Consider the following 15,440-nt stretch of genomic DNA (forward strand, 5'->3'; position numbering starts at 1 on the left):
ATCTGACAGTTAGTTGAAATGGAAAAACTCCTTTAGTACTGGACATTTGTGTTCCTTAATTTATCTGTTAAAATTTCATTTTCTTCTTCCGTTCTGTATTTTGATGGGGAGGGGAAGAGTTTGGCATTAGAAAAGTCATGCAATTCTTCATTGTCTACTTCAATTGCAGATTTTCCATAGATGATATTCATTCCTAACTTTCAAATCCATGTATAACTTGCTAGTTCAATCTTGGTGGATGTCTCTGACTTAATTCTTTATCACTTAGAATTGTCTCATTAATGATCCACAATACTAATGGGATGTTTGGTTTCCATTCCTGTTTGCTATCATCCTACCCTAAGGTGTCTTTTTTCATGTTATTTCAAAAACTTTCCAGGAGATATCACAGGATCTTGATTAATTAGCTACACATAAGGACATTCACCTTTATATTCAAATATATCCTTTCTAACTTTCTTGAAGTTATTTCTAGTTTACCAGCCAAAAAAGACTTGTTCTATTAGCTTCTGCAGCTCTGTGAAGAACATGATCATCCTCATATAAAAAGGAGAGAGCTTAAATACTGCCTGTTCAACCCCATTTCCAGGGCACAATCCTGCTAGTGGGCAGAATCCTGCTTTCTTCTTAATGTGTTGATTTTGTGCAGAATTAAGGTCACATTCATACAGTTTACATTAATTCAATGTTAAATGCGTTCAATTCAATTTCAGATGATGTTGATGTTCTCCTGATTTCTTCTGTAACAACAAAAACACATGCAAAGACTCCTGAAGTGCTAACAGTTACCCATGGCTATGCAGTAAAATAATGCAGGATGACTAAAGCATTGCCCATGTTGATTATATAAAATTGTTCCAGTTCTTTTATGAAGTGAATCAACCAAGATGCTTAAAACATCCAATATTCAGGGTTTATTTCCTTTTTTGTAAGATGCACGATATGAATTACTTTTCAACTGCTATTACTTGCACAGCTTAGTAACACAGCTCACAGTGTGTAACTGTCTTGAGCTAGGCGGTCCCTCCCCAACAAGACAGACTCTCCAGCACTTCTTGTAAGCATCTTTTTTTTTCTACACAGAAGTCTCTGAGCATACACAAAGCAAAATTTGAACTCTCTCTGCTCCCCCTCACCCAAAGCTTTGCTTACGAACCCTTCTGGGCCTGTCTCAAGAAGGAGGGGTTGTAGAAATGGGCGCACCTGTGTTCTTCTCTCTGACCCCCAGTTGGTCAGCCTGTGGCTGTGACGATGGACCACTGGGTCCATCTCCTCAGGAGGCTGAGTCCTCCATCCAAGAGACACCCCATCTCTAAATCCTCTCCCTCGGGATATTGTTATTGTTCTTCCCTCCCACAGGTGGGTGGACTGGGCCCCATGGCTCTCCTTGAAATAATTTTGTCTTGAGCAGGCACAGACAGGCGCTGAGAAACTGGCGCTGCAGCTGGAGACCTGTCCGTTACAGAGTCTCATTATCAGAGTTTGAGCTCTCAGCCCTGTCTAGGTCAGCCAACTCCCCATCATCTTCAGACTTGGAGCTATCAGTCCCACCAAACTTTTCATGGTCAGTCAGCTTTTCATGTGCACTTGGGAATCTTGCCAGAATGTGTGCACATGACAGTAACTCAGTGCAATGGTTGCCATTGCACAGCCGTTAATCTTTCAGTTTATTTCTGTTTACTCAGGCATTTCCTTTCTTAGTTGTCACTTAGTCTATAGCTATTGATAGGCCAGGGAAATTAATTAGTCTATATATCAATTCACTGTAAAGCTTAGTTTAATACTCAGGACTTTATCAGTGCCATTCCACCATCACAGCTAAACCTTGCAAAGAAGTGCCAAGCAGATGCTAGGTCTCTTGGCCAGGAAAAACCAAAACCAAAATGAACTCAGGTGAGGAAGCTGTGACATAACCTTTTGTTGGTCAGCCCATGGTACCTCGGATGCTGTCCTGTGACCTCATAGCTGTTTCTCAGTTCCTAGACTTTTGTCTTTTACTGTGTTTTCCCCAAAATAAGACCTAACTGGAAAATAAGCCCTAGCATGATTTTTCAGGATGCTCGTGATATAAGCCCTGCCCCCAAAACAATCCCCAGTTAAAATCATTGGCCAGACGGATGGGGAAACATGGTAATATGTCTGTTGCAACACACGATAGACGTATTGAATTATAAAATAATAATGGTAATGTATAATTAAATATAAATAAATAATAAAGGTAAAGGTAAAGGTTTCCCCTTGATGTTAAGTCCAGTCATGCCTGACTCTAGGGGGTGGTGCTCATCTCCTTTTCCTAGCCGAGGGAGCCAGTGCTTGTCTGCAGTCTCTGTGGGCCTGTGTCCAGCATGACTAAACACCGAAGTGCACAGAATATTATAAATGACATTAATACTTAAACTAAAATAAATGATGATCTACATTATAATTAAGTATTTGTAAATACTGAAATGGGCACTTTTGGATGAGAGGTAAACATCTATGTAAACAGATGAACGCGAGACTTATTGCCAAATGACCAGAGTACAGACATAATGCATGGATAATGTCAATACGTCGAGTGTTGTAACGGACATACTTAATGCATGGATACAAAATGCAAGATGGGTGCAAAAAAAATCGAGAACAAGAACGGAATTGTGGAGGACTCTCAGGGCAAGAATCTTATGACTTTTGAAAGAAAAAATAAGACAGCACCTGAAAATGAGCCCTAACGCATCTTATATTTAAATTAATATAAGACCTGGTCTTATTTTCAGGGAAACACTATAGTACATATGGATTGCATGTATTTTCCTTTGCTTTTATGTTTTCAGCTGATACGCAAAAATAAACAAAGGAGGAAACTGGTCCCTGAAAATATTCTCCCTCTTCTGGCATTAGGGTTCAGAAGCACAACACACTTTGACATTGCTCATCATGCCCCCATCAACATGATGCGAATGCAGACAGCTCACAAAACTTCAGCTACAAGCCACTCACATGGGCACCTGGGGCTTCATGGCTGATGCCATTTTGCAGGTTTTCTAAAAAGAGCAGGCCAAAAAGTGGAACAAAACCCAAACCCCGCAAGAGAAAAGGGCACCTAATGCTCAAGAGTATGTAATTTAAAACAGAAAGTCCAAATAACTTTCAGATATGGTATATATGCATAGCAAGTTTTCATGAAAATATGAAATAAATGAAATAGAAAATGATATTAAATTTTCTAAACTGATATATTAAAAGACTGAAAAAATATTACATATAGGTGAGCTTTGATAAACCTGCTTTCAACATTTTACTAGAGATGTGATTTGGGAAAAAAGAAAGAAATAAAAAATATCTAGGATGATTTTTCCAAGCCAAGTAGAGGACTCTTTATTATCTGTACCTCTTAAATTTCCTTCTATTCAGTGCCATGCAGCATCCCTGATCCATTATATTAAACAGGAATAGATCCAGAAAGCTGCAGAGGCAGAAACCACGGATGGAGAATAGTCTCATTTTGGCACAAACAGTTTTTGCTCTTGCACCTTCAGTGCAACTAACATTTGAGACAAATGAAAACCTCAGATTGATTATCTAAACTGGCCAGTATATGGGCAGTCCTGAATTTGTTCTTGTGGCAACCCTCTGATGAATCCCTCCAGAATGGTCAGTCCATGACAGCCCTGATCAGCTCTTGTAAATCCAAGGCTGTGGCTTTCTTTATGGAGTCCATCCATCTCATAGTTGGTTTTCCTTTCATTCTTCTGCCTTCAACTATTCCTTGCACGATTGTCTTCTCCAGGGAGTCTTGCCAGTCCTGAAGAGAGAGTGCCCATCCTTGTGGTGCCCTCATAGACAAGACTCTTTTCACATTTGCCACCCATCAAACCTATCATAGTAGGTCACCCAAAGAAGTTTCTGAGAAGTGATGGGTGAATGTCAGCACAGTTCCATGGGGTTCTTTCTTACCCCACCATTTTGTGTGGATGTTTTGCTTGTTTGTATAGATTTTTCCTATACAAATGTAATTCGCATGTTTAATGTGTACATTTTTTCCCTTTTTCCTTTTTCAAATTGTTTTTATTTTCATAGTAAAAAAACACATTAACAAGAACATGCTTTTACTTTTCAGATGTGACTTTTTCACCCAGATAGGTTTTTCTTGGTCCACAAGATGCACTGTAGACCTGGAAATATACAGATTTCCAGATGCACGTTGCATGTGATTCATGTCCAGAGGGGAAAACAGAAGGTGCATAAGTAGAGGAAGGCACTGAAAAATTCTTGAGCAACTGCAAGCAAGCTAGCACTCTGCAGATCTAAATGGAGTAGCATGGGGAGAAGATGACATTTGGAGGTGAACATGCCTCTGTTCAATTTTTCCAATAGGAGCATTTAAGGTCCTTATTTGGACTAGAAATGTATGAGATATGAAATTCAGTTTGTTTGTAATCATGGTTTATCCAAGTCATACCTTATAGAACAAACATGGATTCAGATGCAATCAAAGTCCATACATTCCAAAATTGTGGTGTGATTTGCAAAACCAAAGCCATGAATTGCACAGTATGTATGAAACTGAAAAATGAGCATGAAAAATTGAATGCTTTTGAAAAATGCATGCAAATATACTTTAATCAATAGGAGAAGAATGTGCTATAAATAAATAAATAAATAAATAAATTTCAAAGGCATTCACGACTGATGCATCCCTTTAGAAGTATATGCACAAAAATATGCATGACTTTTCATGCACCATTATCATTATCATCTCACAATCTGATACTGATTTGCATAATGATCCATTTCAAGATGGAATCTAATGAACTTGCATGATGTCTAGTTTCTCTGATCTGCAAATTCAGAACCATCTTTTCTGTCAATACTACAATGTACATTGATGACACTGTGTAAAGAAGGACACATAGGACCTGTACCAAATACTGTAGTGTGGGGTACTTCAGAGGGGCAGCCAGCCAACCAGCCAGCCATGCCCTCTTCTGGCAGTTTCTCCCCACATTTTTCATTTCCCTCCAAATGTTATTCAGCAATCCATATCCAAGGAGCATGTCCAATCCTCAGTGCGCTATCTTGCTTCCCTGCTCTTTAGGGCCTTCCCTTCCCTTCCTTTCCCTTCCCTTCTTTGGTGGAGTTTTGAGGGGGTGGCAAGAAGATAGGTTCCTGTATGATGATTTGACCATTAATATATAAGGTAGCTAAAGAAACCAACTCCTAAAAACGTTTCTACCCTAGAAGCAGCTCTCTGTAGAAAGTAGGGTGACCACCCATTTTTACATTCTTACATGTTTGTCTAAAATCATTTTCTCTTCTGATTCCTATACCTGGAGAAAGATGTGCATATTAAGGCTTGGTTTGCTGCTTGTGCAGACTGAAAGGAGGCCCATTGAACTGGTGGCTGAAGGAAGATTTGCACCCCATTCTCCTCTTTCCTGTGCCACTTCCTCTTGTGGGCCACACGTGTTGACCCTTGCTTTCCTTCATACAGGTGGGAGGACATACCATGTTGCCCATCCGTTGGATGCCTCCTGAAAGCATCATGTACCGGAAATTCACAACAGAAAGTGATGTCTGGAGTTTTGGCGTGATTCTGTGGGAGATCTTCACATATGGGAAGCAGCCATGGTTCCAGCTGTCAAACACTGAGGTACTTGATGCGGAGGGATTGGTGGAAGCAGTCAATTGACATGGCAAAGTGCGGGGGGGGGGGGACTTTGGACACCACTTGTTTGGGGATTGAAATTGTTAAAAAAAGGAAGCGACTCCACTTACCAGACAAAACAGGTGGACCAAATGGTCAAAAAAGATGACTTGGTGATTGGACTAGACACCCAGGAGAACCTGCTTCTACATGAAACTCACTGAGAGGCCAGTCACTCACATTTGGCCCAACCCATTTCACAGCGTTATTGTTGCAGGGAAGAAAACATGGAGTAAGGAAGACTATTTAAACTGGTTTGGGTTCCTCAGAAGAGGAAATTGGTCAGGGTATAAAGGCAATGTGGACAGACAGATTGTGCTGGTAGCCAGCATTCGTGCACCGGAGGGCAACAAACCCAGCAACCATAGCTCTGCAGCTGCTGCTTTCAGCTTGCGTCAAATCTTTAATTTTTTCCCTTTCCCTTTCCCTTTTACTGATGGATAAATTAGTCAGAATGTTGTCTATGGGGTTGCAATGGGTCGGATACGACTTTGCAACTAACAGCAACAAAATCAGTCAGAAAGATCTAGTTCATACATTACAGGTACCTCACCTTCTTGTACACTTCAAACTGGTACAATGAAGCTGTTTGGATGGTCTGCCTGATGAAAGCCAAGTCTTCTCCTAACACATGTGTGCATTCACCAGAATGCCTTTGCAAGGGTTTTCTATGGACGGTCTTATCAATCTGTGTGGATATCATGGACCAACCATGTCCTGTTCTGTGAAGGGAAGAATGAAGGGCCAAAACACTGTGCCTACACTCCTATTTGATCTTCCCACTCTATGGCCTTTTCTACTGCCATAGAAGTATGATCTTCCTATAGACTTTCCTCATGCCATTCACCTGCCTTTTTCTCCTATCCAATTCACTGTTGCCTCATCAAACCAGTCTTAGAGCTCACTGATTATCATGAACCTACATAAGGTTGTGCGTACTGGGATGGGACATTAAGCATGGCTATTAGATAAGGCCTGTGTATCCCTAACAGAGACCACAAGAGATTAATAAAATACCCAGGGATAAAGACAGCAAGCTAAACTAACAAGACTGTCTCTTCTTTTGTTCATACACCTTTATCCCTTTTGTTCATATACTATTTTAGATGCAGTTTACTGTGTGTTGTTGTTCTGGTTTTGTTCTTGGTTTCCTGTTCCTTGTTAGCTGTCCACAGACTTTTTTAGTAATGGACAGCATAGAAAAAAATTATAATAAATAAGTAAATAATATCCAAGCAAAATCTTCCTGTCACAGGCCCAGCACTCTCTCCATCAACTATCCAGTTTCTGGCAGGGACTTCTCCTCCTCCCTTCTTCCCTCCCGCCCTCCCTCCCTCCTTCCTTCCTTCCTTTTCTCTCTCCCCTCTGTTTTTTTTTTTTTTTTTGCTGTTACTTTTCTCTCTTAGAATTATTTTATTTCCATTTCCAACCAAACGGGCAGCGTGTTGTTCATTTTTGCAAACTGAGTTCCTATTTTCTGCTATATACCACCCCCGCCCCGCTGACTCCTCCGACATTTTATTGAATATTATAATTTCTTGGTTTCCTGAGCAAACTTTCCGATGTCTACATTCTAACTAAACATTTGACCTCAAAACCTTTTGGATGACCTTTTGGATGAATGTCACTAGTGAGCGTGTGGTTTTGTGGACTTCAGCAGAAATTGTTTGAGGACAGAGAGAACTGAAGCTTCTTCAGTTCTGCCCATGACAAATATCCAAGGTCCCAGAATTAAGAATGTATTGTATGGACCATGGGGGTGAGGTTGGAGAATTATTGAGAACTACAAAGAAAAAAATACTCAGTTATACTGAAATGTTGCAGCACAAATGTCTTGTAAGGGCTATAATACTGGTTGGTGAGGTATGCTTCCGATAACATAGAAACAGAGCAAGTCAGAGGGGGTTCCCGGGCCATCTAGTCTGGCCCCTGGCTCCAGCCGGCTCTGCTCATGACATGTGCATGTCCAGCCTATCCTTGAACACCCTCATCGATGGGGCTTCAACCACCTCCCGTAGAAGTCCATTCAATCAGGACAGTTTGGACCTAGGGGTCCAAACTGTCAGGAAGTACTTCCATTGGAGTGCATCCTGCTCTCCTCTGCAAGGGAGAACAGGTTCAACCCACCTTAATGTGATACCTCCTCACATCCCTATATGTCACCAACAGATCTCCTCAGGGTCTCCTCTTCTCCCTGCAATCCAGCCACCATCCTTGTGGCCCTACGCTGCTCCAATTCTAACCTGGCCACACTTTTGGCTATGAAACCAAGGGTAGTGTTTGCCCTCTTGACCACTGTGTCACATTGCTGACTCATGTTTACTCTACAGTCCACCAGTACCCCAAGATCTCTTTCACAAGTGCTGCTTTCCAGCCACTTGTCCATAGGGTGTACTTATGACACCCATTCCTGTGCCCCAAGTGCAAGACTTTGCACTTATCTGCATCCTGTCCCTTCCAGAACATCCTTGCTCTCCTGGTCATCCCAGGAACCTGTGGGCAGTGTCTTTGAGGGTGCTTCAAAGGCCTATGCCTCTCCCTGGTTCCCAGAACTCTCTTCTCTGCTTCTTGAAAATCTTCAGAATCCCTTTCATGATGATCCTGGATGCCTGCCCAGAGTGGTGGTTGGCTACACTCAGTGCACTTGACAGACACATAGCTAACTCAGGGGTGAGAAATTTGCTCCCTCAATTCCCCCCTCAATTTAGTGGTGACAAAAGTGATGTCTTAGGGATGTGGAGTAAAGGGACCACAGTTACACTAGCAGGTGGTTCCTGGCAGGATTGTTCTCCACAAAGTCATGGAACTACCTGTGCTGGCTACGTACATCCTTCCCCTCCTCCACCCCATCGCACACACTCTTCCAATTCTTCTAATAGTATATATTGACCTGGAAGTATCTGCCCTTTCCCCATTAGAGGAATTGAATCTCCAGTTTTCTATTTTCCATGGAATATCTGCCTCTTCTCCTTATACATGTATGGGGGGAGGGGTTGTACAACTGAATGTTTATTGTTCCAGTTTGCTGGCACCTACACTGATGAACATGGGGGCAATTTGGAATGGAGCCTTGTGGTAATGGGGGGCTCCATTCCAGTCCAGTCCACCAACCAGCTTCAGCCACTCAGAATTAAGGAGATGTGGCCAGAAACTGCTGCAGTTATCACCTCTGACCTCACCGCCACCCTTCCAGCACGGGGCAGAATGGAGCAGAAAGGCACAACGACACTGCTGAAAAGCTTCAGTTTAATTTCATGCCCCCCACCCCCCTTTTCCTATGTAGGAGAAAGAAACAATGAAAAAGTGCTTGAACATGGCCGGGGGAGCAGAGCAGGAGGAGGATTTCATCTAAGCATGGGGGTAACATTGGAGGCATGCCATGTGCACAACGGAAGCATCATCCTAGAAATCCTTAGAAAGTTGGCAAGACAAGCTGTATTTGATCCTACTAGTGTTGTGGCGCTCTACAGAGATGTTTGCCCTAAACATTGGTTGCACACTGTTTATTATTTAACTTCATTTCAGTGTGCCCCATGGGCAGCATGGTTCCCAGGAACCATGGGAGCCATGGGTCTGTAGGGAATGAAGAAGCCCCTGGATATCATATAGTTTCCACCCCTGAGCTCATTGAACAATGTTCAATAAGAAATTATAATGAAGTGCTATACTACCATTGATCCATCTAACATAACTTTATCCTGTCAGGCTTGCAGTAGCTTCCCTGACAGAGATGGCACCACTCAGAATATGTGCCATATTGCTAAGCTATAGGCCCCTCCAACACCATTCAATAAATATGTGGCACAATCCACATTTGAAAACAGCCAAGGAAGTTCCAGGAATAAGCTACTGGATTTGTATGGGTTAAAATATCCACAGCAGCAGCAACACAAGAGCAGATAAGTCAGTATGAAAGGAATGGTTTGGTACATGAATGAGAGTCAGCTCTTCTGTTATCCCTTGCAGGTCATTGAGTGTATCACCCAAGGACGGGTCTTGGAGAGACCTCGAGTATGCCCCAAGGAGGTTTATGACATCATGTTGGGCTGCTGGCAGAGGGAACCTCAGCAGCGGCTGAACATCAAGGAAATCTACAAGATCCTTCACACTCTGGGTAAAGCCACACCAATCTACCTGGACATCCTTGGCTAGCGGTGGCCACTTTTTGGATATAATTGCTCTGTTCTTCTTCTCCCCTCCCTACCTCTCCTTCAAGCCAACATACTCATATAAACTCAAGTGCCTGCTACACATACGATGCTGAAAGAAAGAAAGAAAGAAAGAAAGAAAGAAAGAAAGAAAGAAAGAAAAAGAGAGAAAACAGTCAAATGAAACACAGGAAAACCCCAACAATCAACATGTAAGGCAATTTGGTGTGTGCATATATATATATATAGATAGATGGATAGATAAATATCTATCTATATATAGGGGGGGGGAAGAGAATGAGAGAGAGTGCACCCACAAGAGAGAAAGAGCCTCCTACTTCCTGCTTTTATGGAAAATGTTGAACATTGCAAGCAGGAAAAAGAAAAGGAGAAAGAGAGGGGGTGGAGAGGGGGGGAAAACCTTCTATGGTATTAAAAAGAAATTGGTGGAGGGAGAAATCTTTAACTCAACTTGTGGAATTGTGAATTCTATTGTGTTATTTTGATTCAGGCTGTTGGGCAGAGCTCAACTCACTTGGGAACACAGAAAGATAATCCTGTAGGAAAATCAAAGAGTGGAAAGACTGTGCCTATCTGCAGTTGCACTTTGTGAAATCAATGCCCAGGCACAGAACAGGCCAAGTCTGGGCTCTGGTCCCATGATGTCCCTTGGCAAATCTTCCTTTTACTGATCCCACCCACCTTTCTACTTCTCTCCCCCGAACACACACACACATGCACACCCCTACTTTAAGCATCTGGGGACCGATTTCCTGGGAATAGTGTTGAAGACCTGAACAGCTGTCAGCAAGAGCCATAAAAGGAAGATGTATGTGAGGAAGATATCCTGGCTCCACACCCTCTGGAATAATCCTCGTTATCCACACAGAGATCCAGCATTTACAACCATAACCTCAGTAAAGCCATCCATTCCAAACAGGTTGGCTTGGAAGCCATGATTTCAGTGGTGGCATCTGGGGAGAAGTAAGATAATCCCAGTACATATATACACAGGGCAACACACACAGGCCAAATTCTTCCCTGTTCTTACTGCTGTTCACAATAATTTATATTGCACTTTTTTCTTGTACAAAAAACTTTATGACCCTTGGCTGGCCCACTCCTCACTCCTGTATCATAGGTAACGTATGTCCCCATTCTGGACATGTTTAGGGGATCTAAGGTGGGAGAAAAGACTTAACTTGCCTGAAGGTCACACAGTGAGTTCATGGTGAAGCACAAAGTTGAACCCAGCTTTCTGCAAGCCCATATCAAGTTTCATCATTGCGCCTGCGGTCATTCATTCTCTCTTTTTCAGCCTTGCTGCTGTGACAAATAGATTTCCCTATGGTTTGGAATCGAGCTGAAATATCAGTTAGCTGTAAGGCAGTGGTATCCTTCAAAGCAAACTGTTGCTGTCCTTCCCTTTCCCTTTCCCCCTCCCCTTCCCCTCAATCTCTCCCTCATCCCTACCGCTGCAACTGCTACCAATTCGCTTTGCTGTCTTGTATATGTGTGTCTGACAAGAGATTCCAAGTATGGCAGCTAGACCTTTCTAAGCATTCTTGCTATCTTCCACTTCCCCCTTCTCCTGGACATTCTTCTCATGTGGTTCCCCTTTGAAAGAATTTGTCTATCTGCTTTTGGGCTCTTATGAAAGGCAGGAAGGGTGGAGGAGAGATGGGAAAAAAGGTGCATTGAGCGAACAGCCACAGAAACTGCACTTGCAGCTTGATGAGAGCAGAGCCTTGGTAGAAAGCGAAGAGAACTTCCTGACCATTCCTCTCTCTTCCAAGAGGAACAGAGGTCCTCATCCTGGCCTCATGTTCTACAGGCATCATGTTTCTGGTCCATTTCTTCCCTGTTGAATCAGGATGCAAGTAAGGCATGATGCACAGTGGCAATTGACAGGAGGAGGAGGAGGAGGAGGAGGAGGAGGAGGAGGAGGAGGAAATGTTATGGACTAGCAAATATCAGAGCCACGGTCAAGTCATGCCATTTACAAGCAGCAAATTGGGTCTTGTGGCCAGAGTAGAAGTAGTTCATCACTTTAGCAACTCCCTCCTGGAGGTGACTGTGGAGCTATTGAAGTAGCTCTTCCGATATTTCTGCCTCAGTGGTGGCTTAGATGTTGCAGTCAGTGCTGAGCCAGAAACCCACATTTTTTCAGTTCTTCTCATTCCAATTGACAGAAATGAAACAGCTTTCAAGCAAAAGTTCAGAGGAGAAGAATGTGAGAATGTGTCAGGGGCAGTTTCATAGGATACACTTGCTCTAGCTTTGGGATAGCCCAGAAGTGTGCATGAGTATTTTGCCCCCACAATGCTGCCAGTGGCATGCATGCTATGAGGTGTTCAGGGAAGTCACAATATTATAAGTATCTGCACTGCAGACAGACCGATCTACGACCATGTCTTTAAGTGTAAGAATAACAAATAGAGCCAAACCAAAATGTCTCTGAGGAATTTGTTCTCAGAAACATTCTGGGGTTTTTTTCCATTTGTTATCCCATAGAAAAAAGCATCTTTGTAGACTTCTTCCCCACTTTAATTTTCTTTATTGTGATTTGGTTGGCTTCTCCTTACTGCCCCTTGTTCCTTGATGCCCCAGAACGATGCTCGGTCTGGGACATTGTGAATGATGCAAAAGGTGGCAGTGGGTGGGTGAACAGAAGAGGGAGAGAGGAAAGCAAGCAGGCAAGCAAGCTGTGCTATAGCCCTTGCTGAGGGTGAACACTAAATGCAAGAAATTTTGGAGGAATTTCTATACCCCCCCAAAAAATATTGTTGAAATTCCCTTCCCCCAGGGAATTCTCTGTCCTTAAATAGGATGGCAATAGGCAAAGGGGGTGGCGAATTTTGAGAGGACGTCTCAAGTTTCACTCACATATTATCATTTCTAGGTGGCTCTTCTGCTTTGCATTGAGATGGGAGTGGTCCTGAGAAAAGGTGTGTGTGCATTTGGGAAAGACCAGTATAGAGAAGTGGGCATTTGTTGGATTTCCACAAAAGGTTGAACGAACTGAGTGTGATAATGCTTAGGGCACACCTCTGCTGCTGAACTAAAGGCATAAACTTATATTAACTGTCGCTCTGCTTTGGGGCAATGGGATACTGGGGCATCTTATGGACATGTCTGTCTACCCTCACCAAAATAATTTTCTCAGGGCTGATAGGGAGAAGCCATGGAAGCTAAAAACAGGACAAGGGTTACTCTTGTACATGGTTGGACAGAGGAAAATGTGCAAGTGTCAGCATACACAGAACTGGATAACCTTTAGAACTTTAGGACTTTACTTCTCTAAAAACCCATAGGGTTGTGCTCTAAAATGATTTTGGCTTTGGATGTTTGCATATATCCATGGTGTGCCTGAGGGCTCCGTTGGCTAATTTCCTTTTTCCAAATCAACTGACTGTAATTTGTTTGTTGTTTGTGGATGGACCAAGGAGATCTACATTTCCATGTCCTTGATATGGGGAATGCCACAGATACAGTGCTAAGACATCTGTGCATAACGTGGATCAACCTCAGGATCCCAGGGAGATCCATATTCTTTGACCACATTTTATGAATAGGGTCTTTTGCAGTCTGAGAAATGGCAAAGGAGATCTAAAAAGTTCCAGCATAGATTCCATACAGTAGGAAGCCATTATGGTCAAGAGTACTAAAGCATTAATTTTGTACATGGCTCTGTGTAGAAACATAGAAACAGAGTGAATCAGAAGGGACTTCCTGGGCCATCCTGTCTGACCCCTGGCTCCAGCTGGCTCCACTGATGACATACCTAGACCATGTACAGACAGCCATTTTGAGCAGTGGTTCATTGGCAATTTGAGAAAATGCCCATTGCACAATCACAAAATGGCTGCCAAGGGAGGCATGTTAAAGGACAAGTACCCTGCCTGAAAGAAAAGGGTTGGGTCAAACTTCCAATGCACTAAACAACTCCTTTCAAGCATCAACAAAAATGATAGACACATAGAAACTGAGCGAGTCAGAAGGGGTCTCCCGGGTCATCTAGTCTGACCCCTGGCTCCAGCTGGCTCCGCTCACGACATGCCTTCCATGTGCATGTCCAGCCTATCCTCACTGATGGGGCCTCAATCACCTCCCTTGGAAGCCCATTCCATACCCTTGGGGTCCTAACTGTCAGGAAGTACTTCCTGGAATCTAAATTGAACCTTGGTTCCCTGAGCTTATCTCTGTGTGACACCATCTCACATTCCTGTATGTCACAAACAGATCTCCTTTGAGTCTCCTCCAGGCTGAAAAGACCTAGTTCCCTCAGTCTCAGTCTGTTTTTGCAGAAGCCATGTTGTGTAGCCACCAACCTCCTATCCCTATCTAGATCTCTCTATCATGAACATTTCCACTGTGTTTCCTTCAATGGGCATTAGGCTAGCTGGTCTGTAATTCCCCATGTTCCCTCTACTATCTTTTTTGAAAATTGGGACCACTGAGGCCACCATCCAGTCCTCTGGAACTTCAGCCATTCTCCATGAGGCCTCAAAAATGGAGGCCAGAGGGTGCAAAAGAATCGCCGCCAACTCCCAAAGTACTCTCGGGAGTAACCTGTCAGGGACCTGTGCCTTAGGAACATCCAGTGCCATGAGGAACTCCTCGACATCTAGGGGGATGACTCTAATCTGTGCCACTAAGTCCCCAGCCTCATCTGAACCCCCATGCAGATCTCCTCTGTCCTGCTTTGGGGAGAACACAGAGGCAAAATAATCATTTAGCATCTGTGCCTGTTCCCTCACATCATGCACTGGATCCCCTTCCTCATTAAGCAGTCCCACCACCTGTCTCACCTTCCTCTTGTTATTTACATCTTGATAGAGGCCCGTTTTGTTGCTCCTGATATTCTTTGCAAGTCTCAGCTTATAATCAGCCTTAGCCTTGCACAGAATCCTTCTGTAATGGGCTTCCTTCTCCCGGTAGACCCTTATGTGTATTTGCTCCAGTGCCCATTTCCTACAGAGGTTCCTCTTGAGTCTAATCCCTCTAACCACCTCCTTTTGCATCCATGGCAGCATTCTGCTTCACTTCCCCTTCTTACTAATTAGAGGTATTACCAAGGCTTGTGAATCCAAAACCCCCCATCACCCCCCTCAACTCCCTTTCCTTCCAGCAACCCAACCCAGGAAACTTTCCCCAGTCTGGCTATCAATTGGCAGAAGTTGGCCCTCTTGAACTACCAGCTTCTAGTACTTTACCTGGTGCACATCCCCATTCCCCTGATCTCAAAGCAAAGGATGGAGTGATCACTCACACCCAGAGCTTCCCTCATCTGCACCCACTCTATCAGCTCCTCCCAGTTGGTCAAGACCAAGTCAAAGGTATTTCCCTCCCATCATTGCCTCCCAGACCCTCTGCATGAAAAACCCTCCCTCTATAGCATCTAGGAAGTGACATGACCTGGCCATCACCATTGAGTGAGTCTCCCAACTAGTATCTGGGAGACTGAAATCTCTCATAATTACTGTGTCCCTCCCCTGAGTTAACCTTCGAATCTGATCTGTCAGGGCATCATCCAGGGTCTCAAGCTGACATGGAGGGTGACAGCATACCCCCACTGTCAGGTCCCTCCCCCTGTCAAAAGCCAT

General features: G+C 43.5%; 1 protein-coding gene across 2 annotated transcripts in view; it reads left to right on the forward strand.

Moving 5' to 3' along the window:
• NTRK3 (neurotrophic receptor tyrosine kinase 3) overlaps positions 1-9,919 on the forward strand; it is a 516,845-nt gene extending 506,926 nt beyond the window's left edge. For both annotated transcript variants that reach the window (XM_044438931.1, XM_044438932.1), the window contains 2 exons: positions 5,474-5,632; positions 9,653-9,919. In XM_044438931.1, the coding sequence (XP_044294866.1) occupies positions 5,474-5,632; positions 9,653-9,838 (345 nt within the window). In that variant the 3' untranslated portion in view covers positions 9,839-9,919. The remainder of the gene's footprint in view (positions 1-5,473; positions 5,633-9,652) is intronic.
• The last annotated feature ends 5,521 nt before the right edge of the window (positions 9,920-15,440 follow it).

The sequence above is a fragment of the Varanus komodoensis genome, unplaced genomic scaffold, assembly GCF_004798865.1.
Source record: "Varanus komodoensis strain SLA01 unplaced genomic scaffold, ASM479886v1 scaffold33, whole genome shotgun sequence".
NCBI lineage: Eukaryota > Metazoa > Chordata > Lepidosauria > Squamata > Varanidae > Varanus > Varanus komodoensis.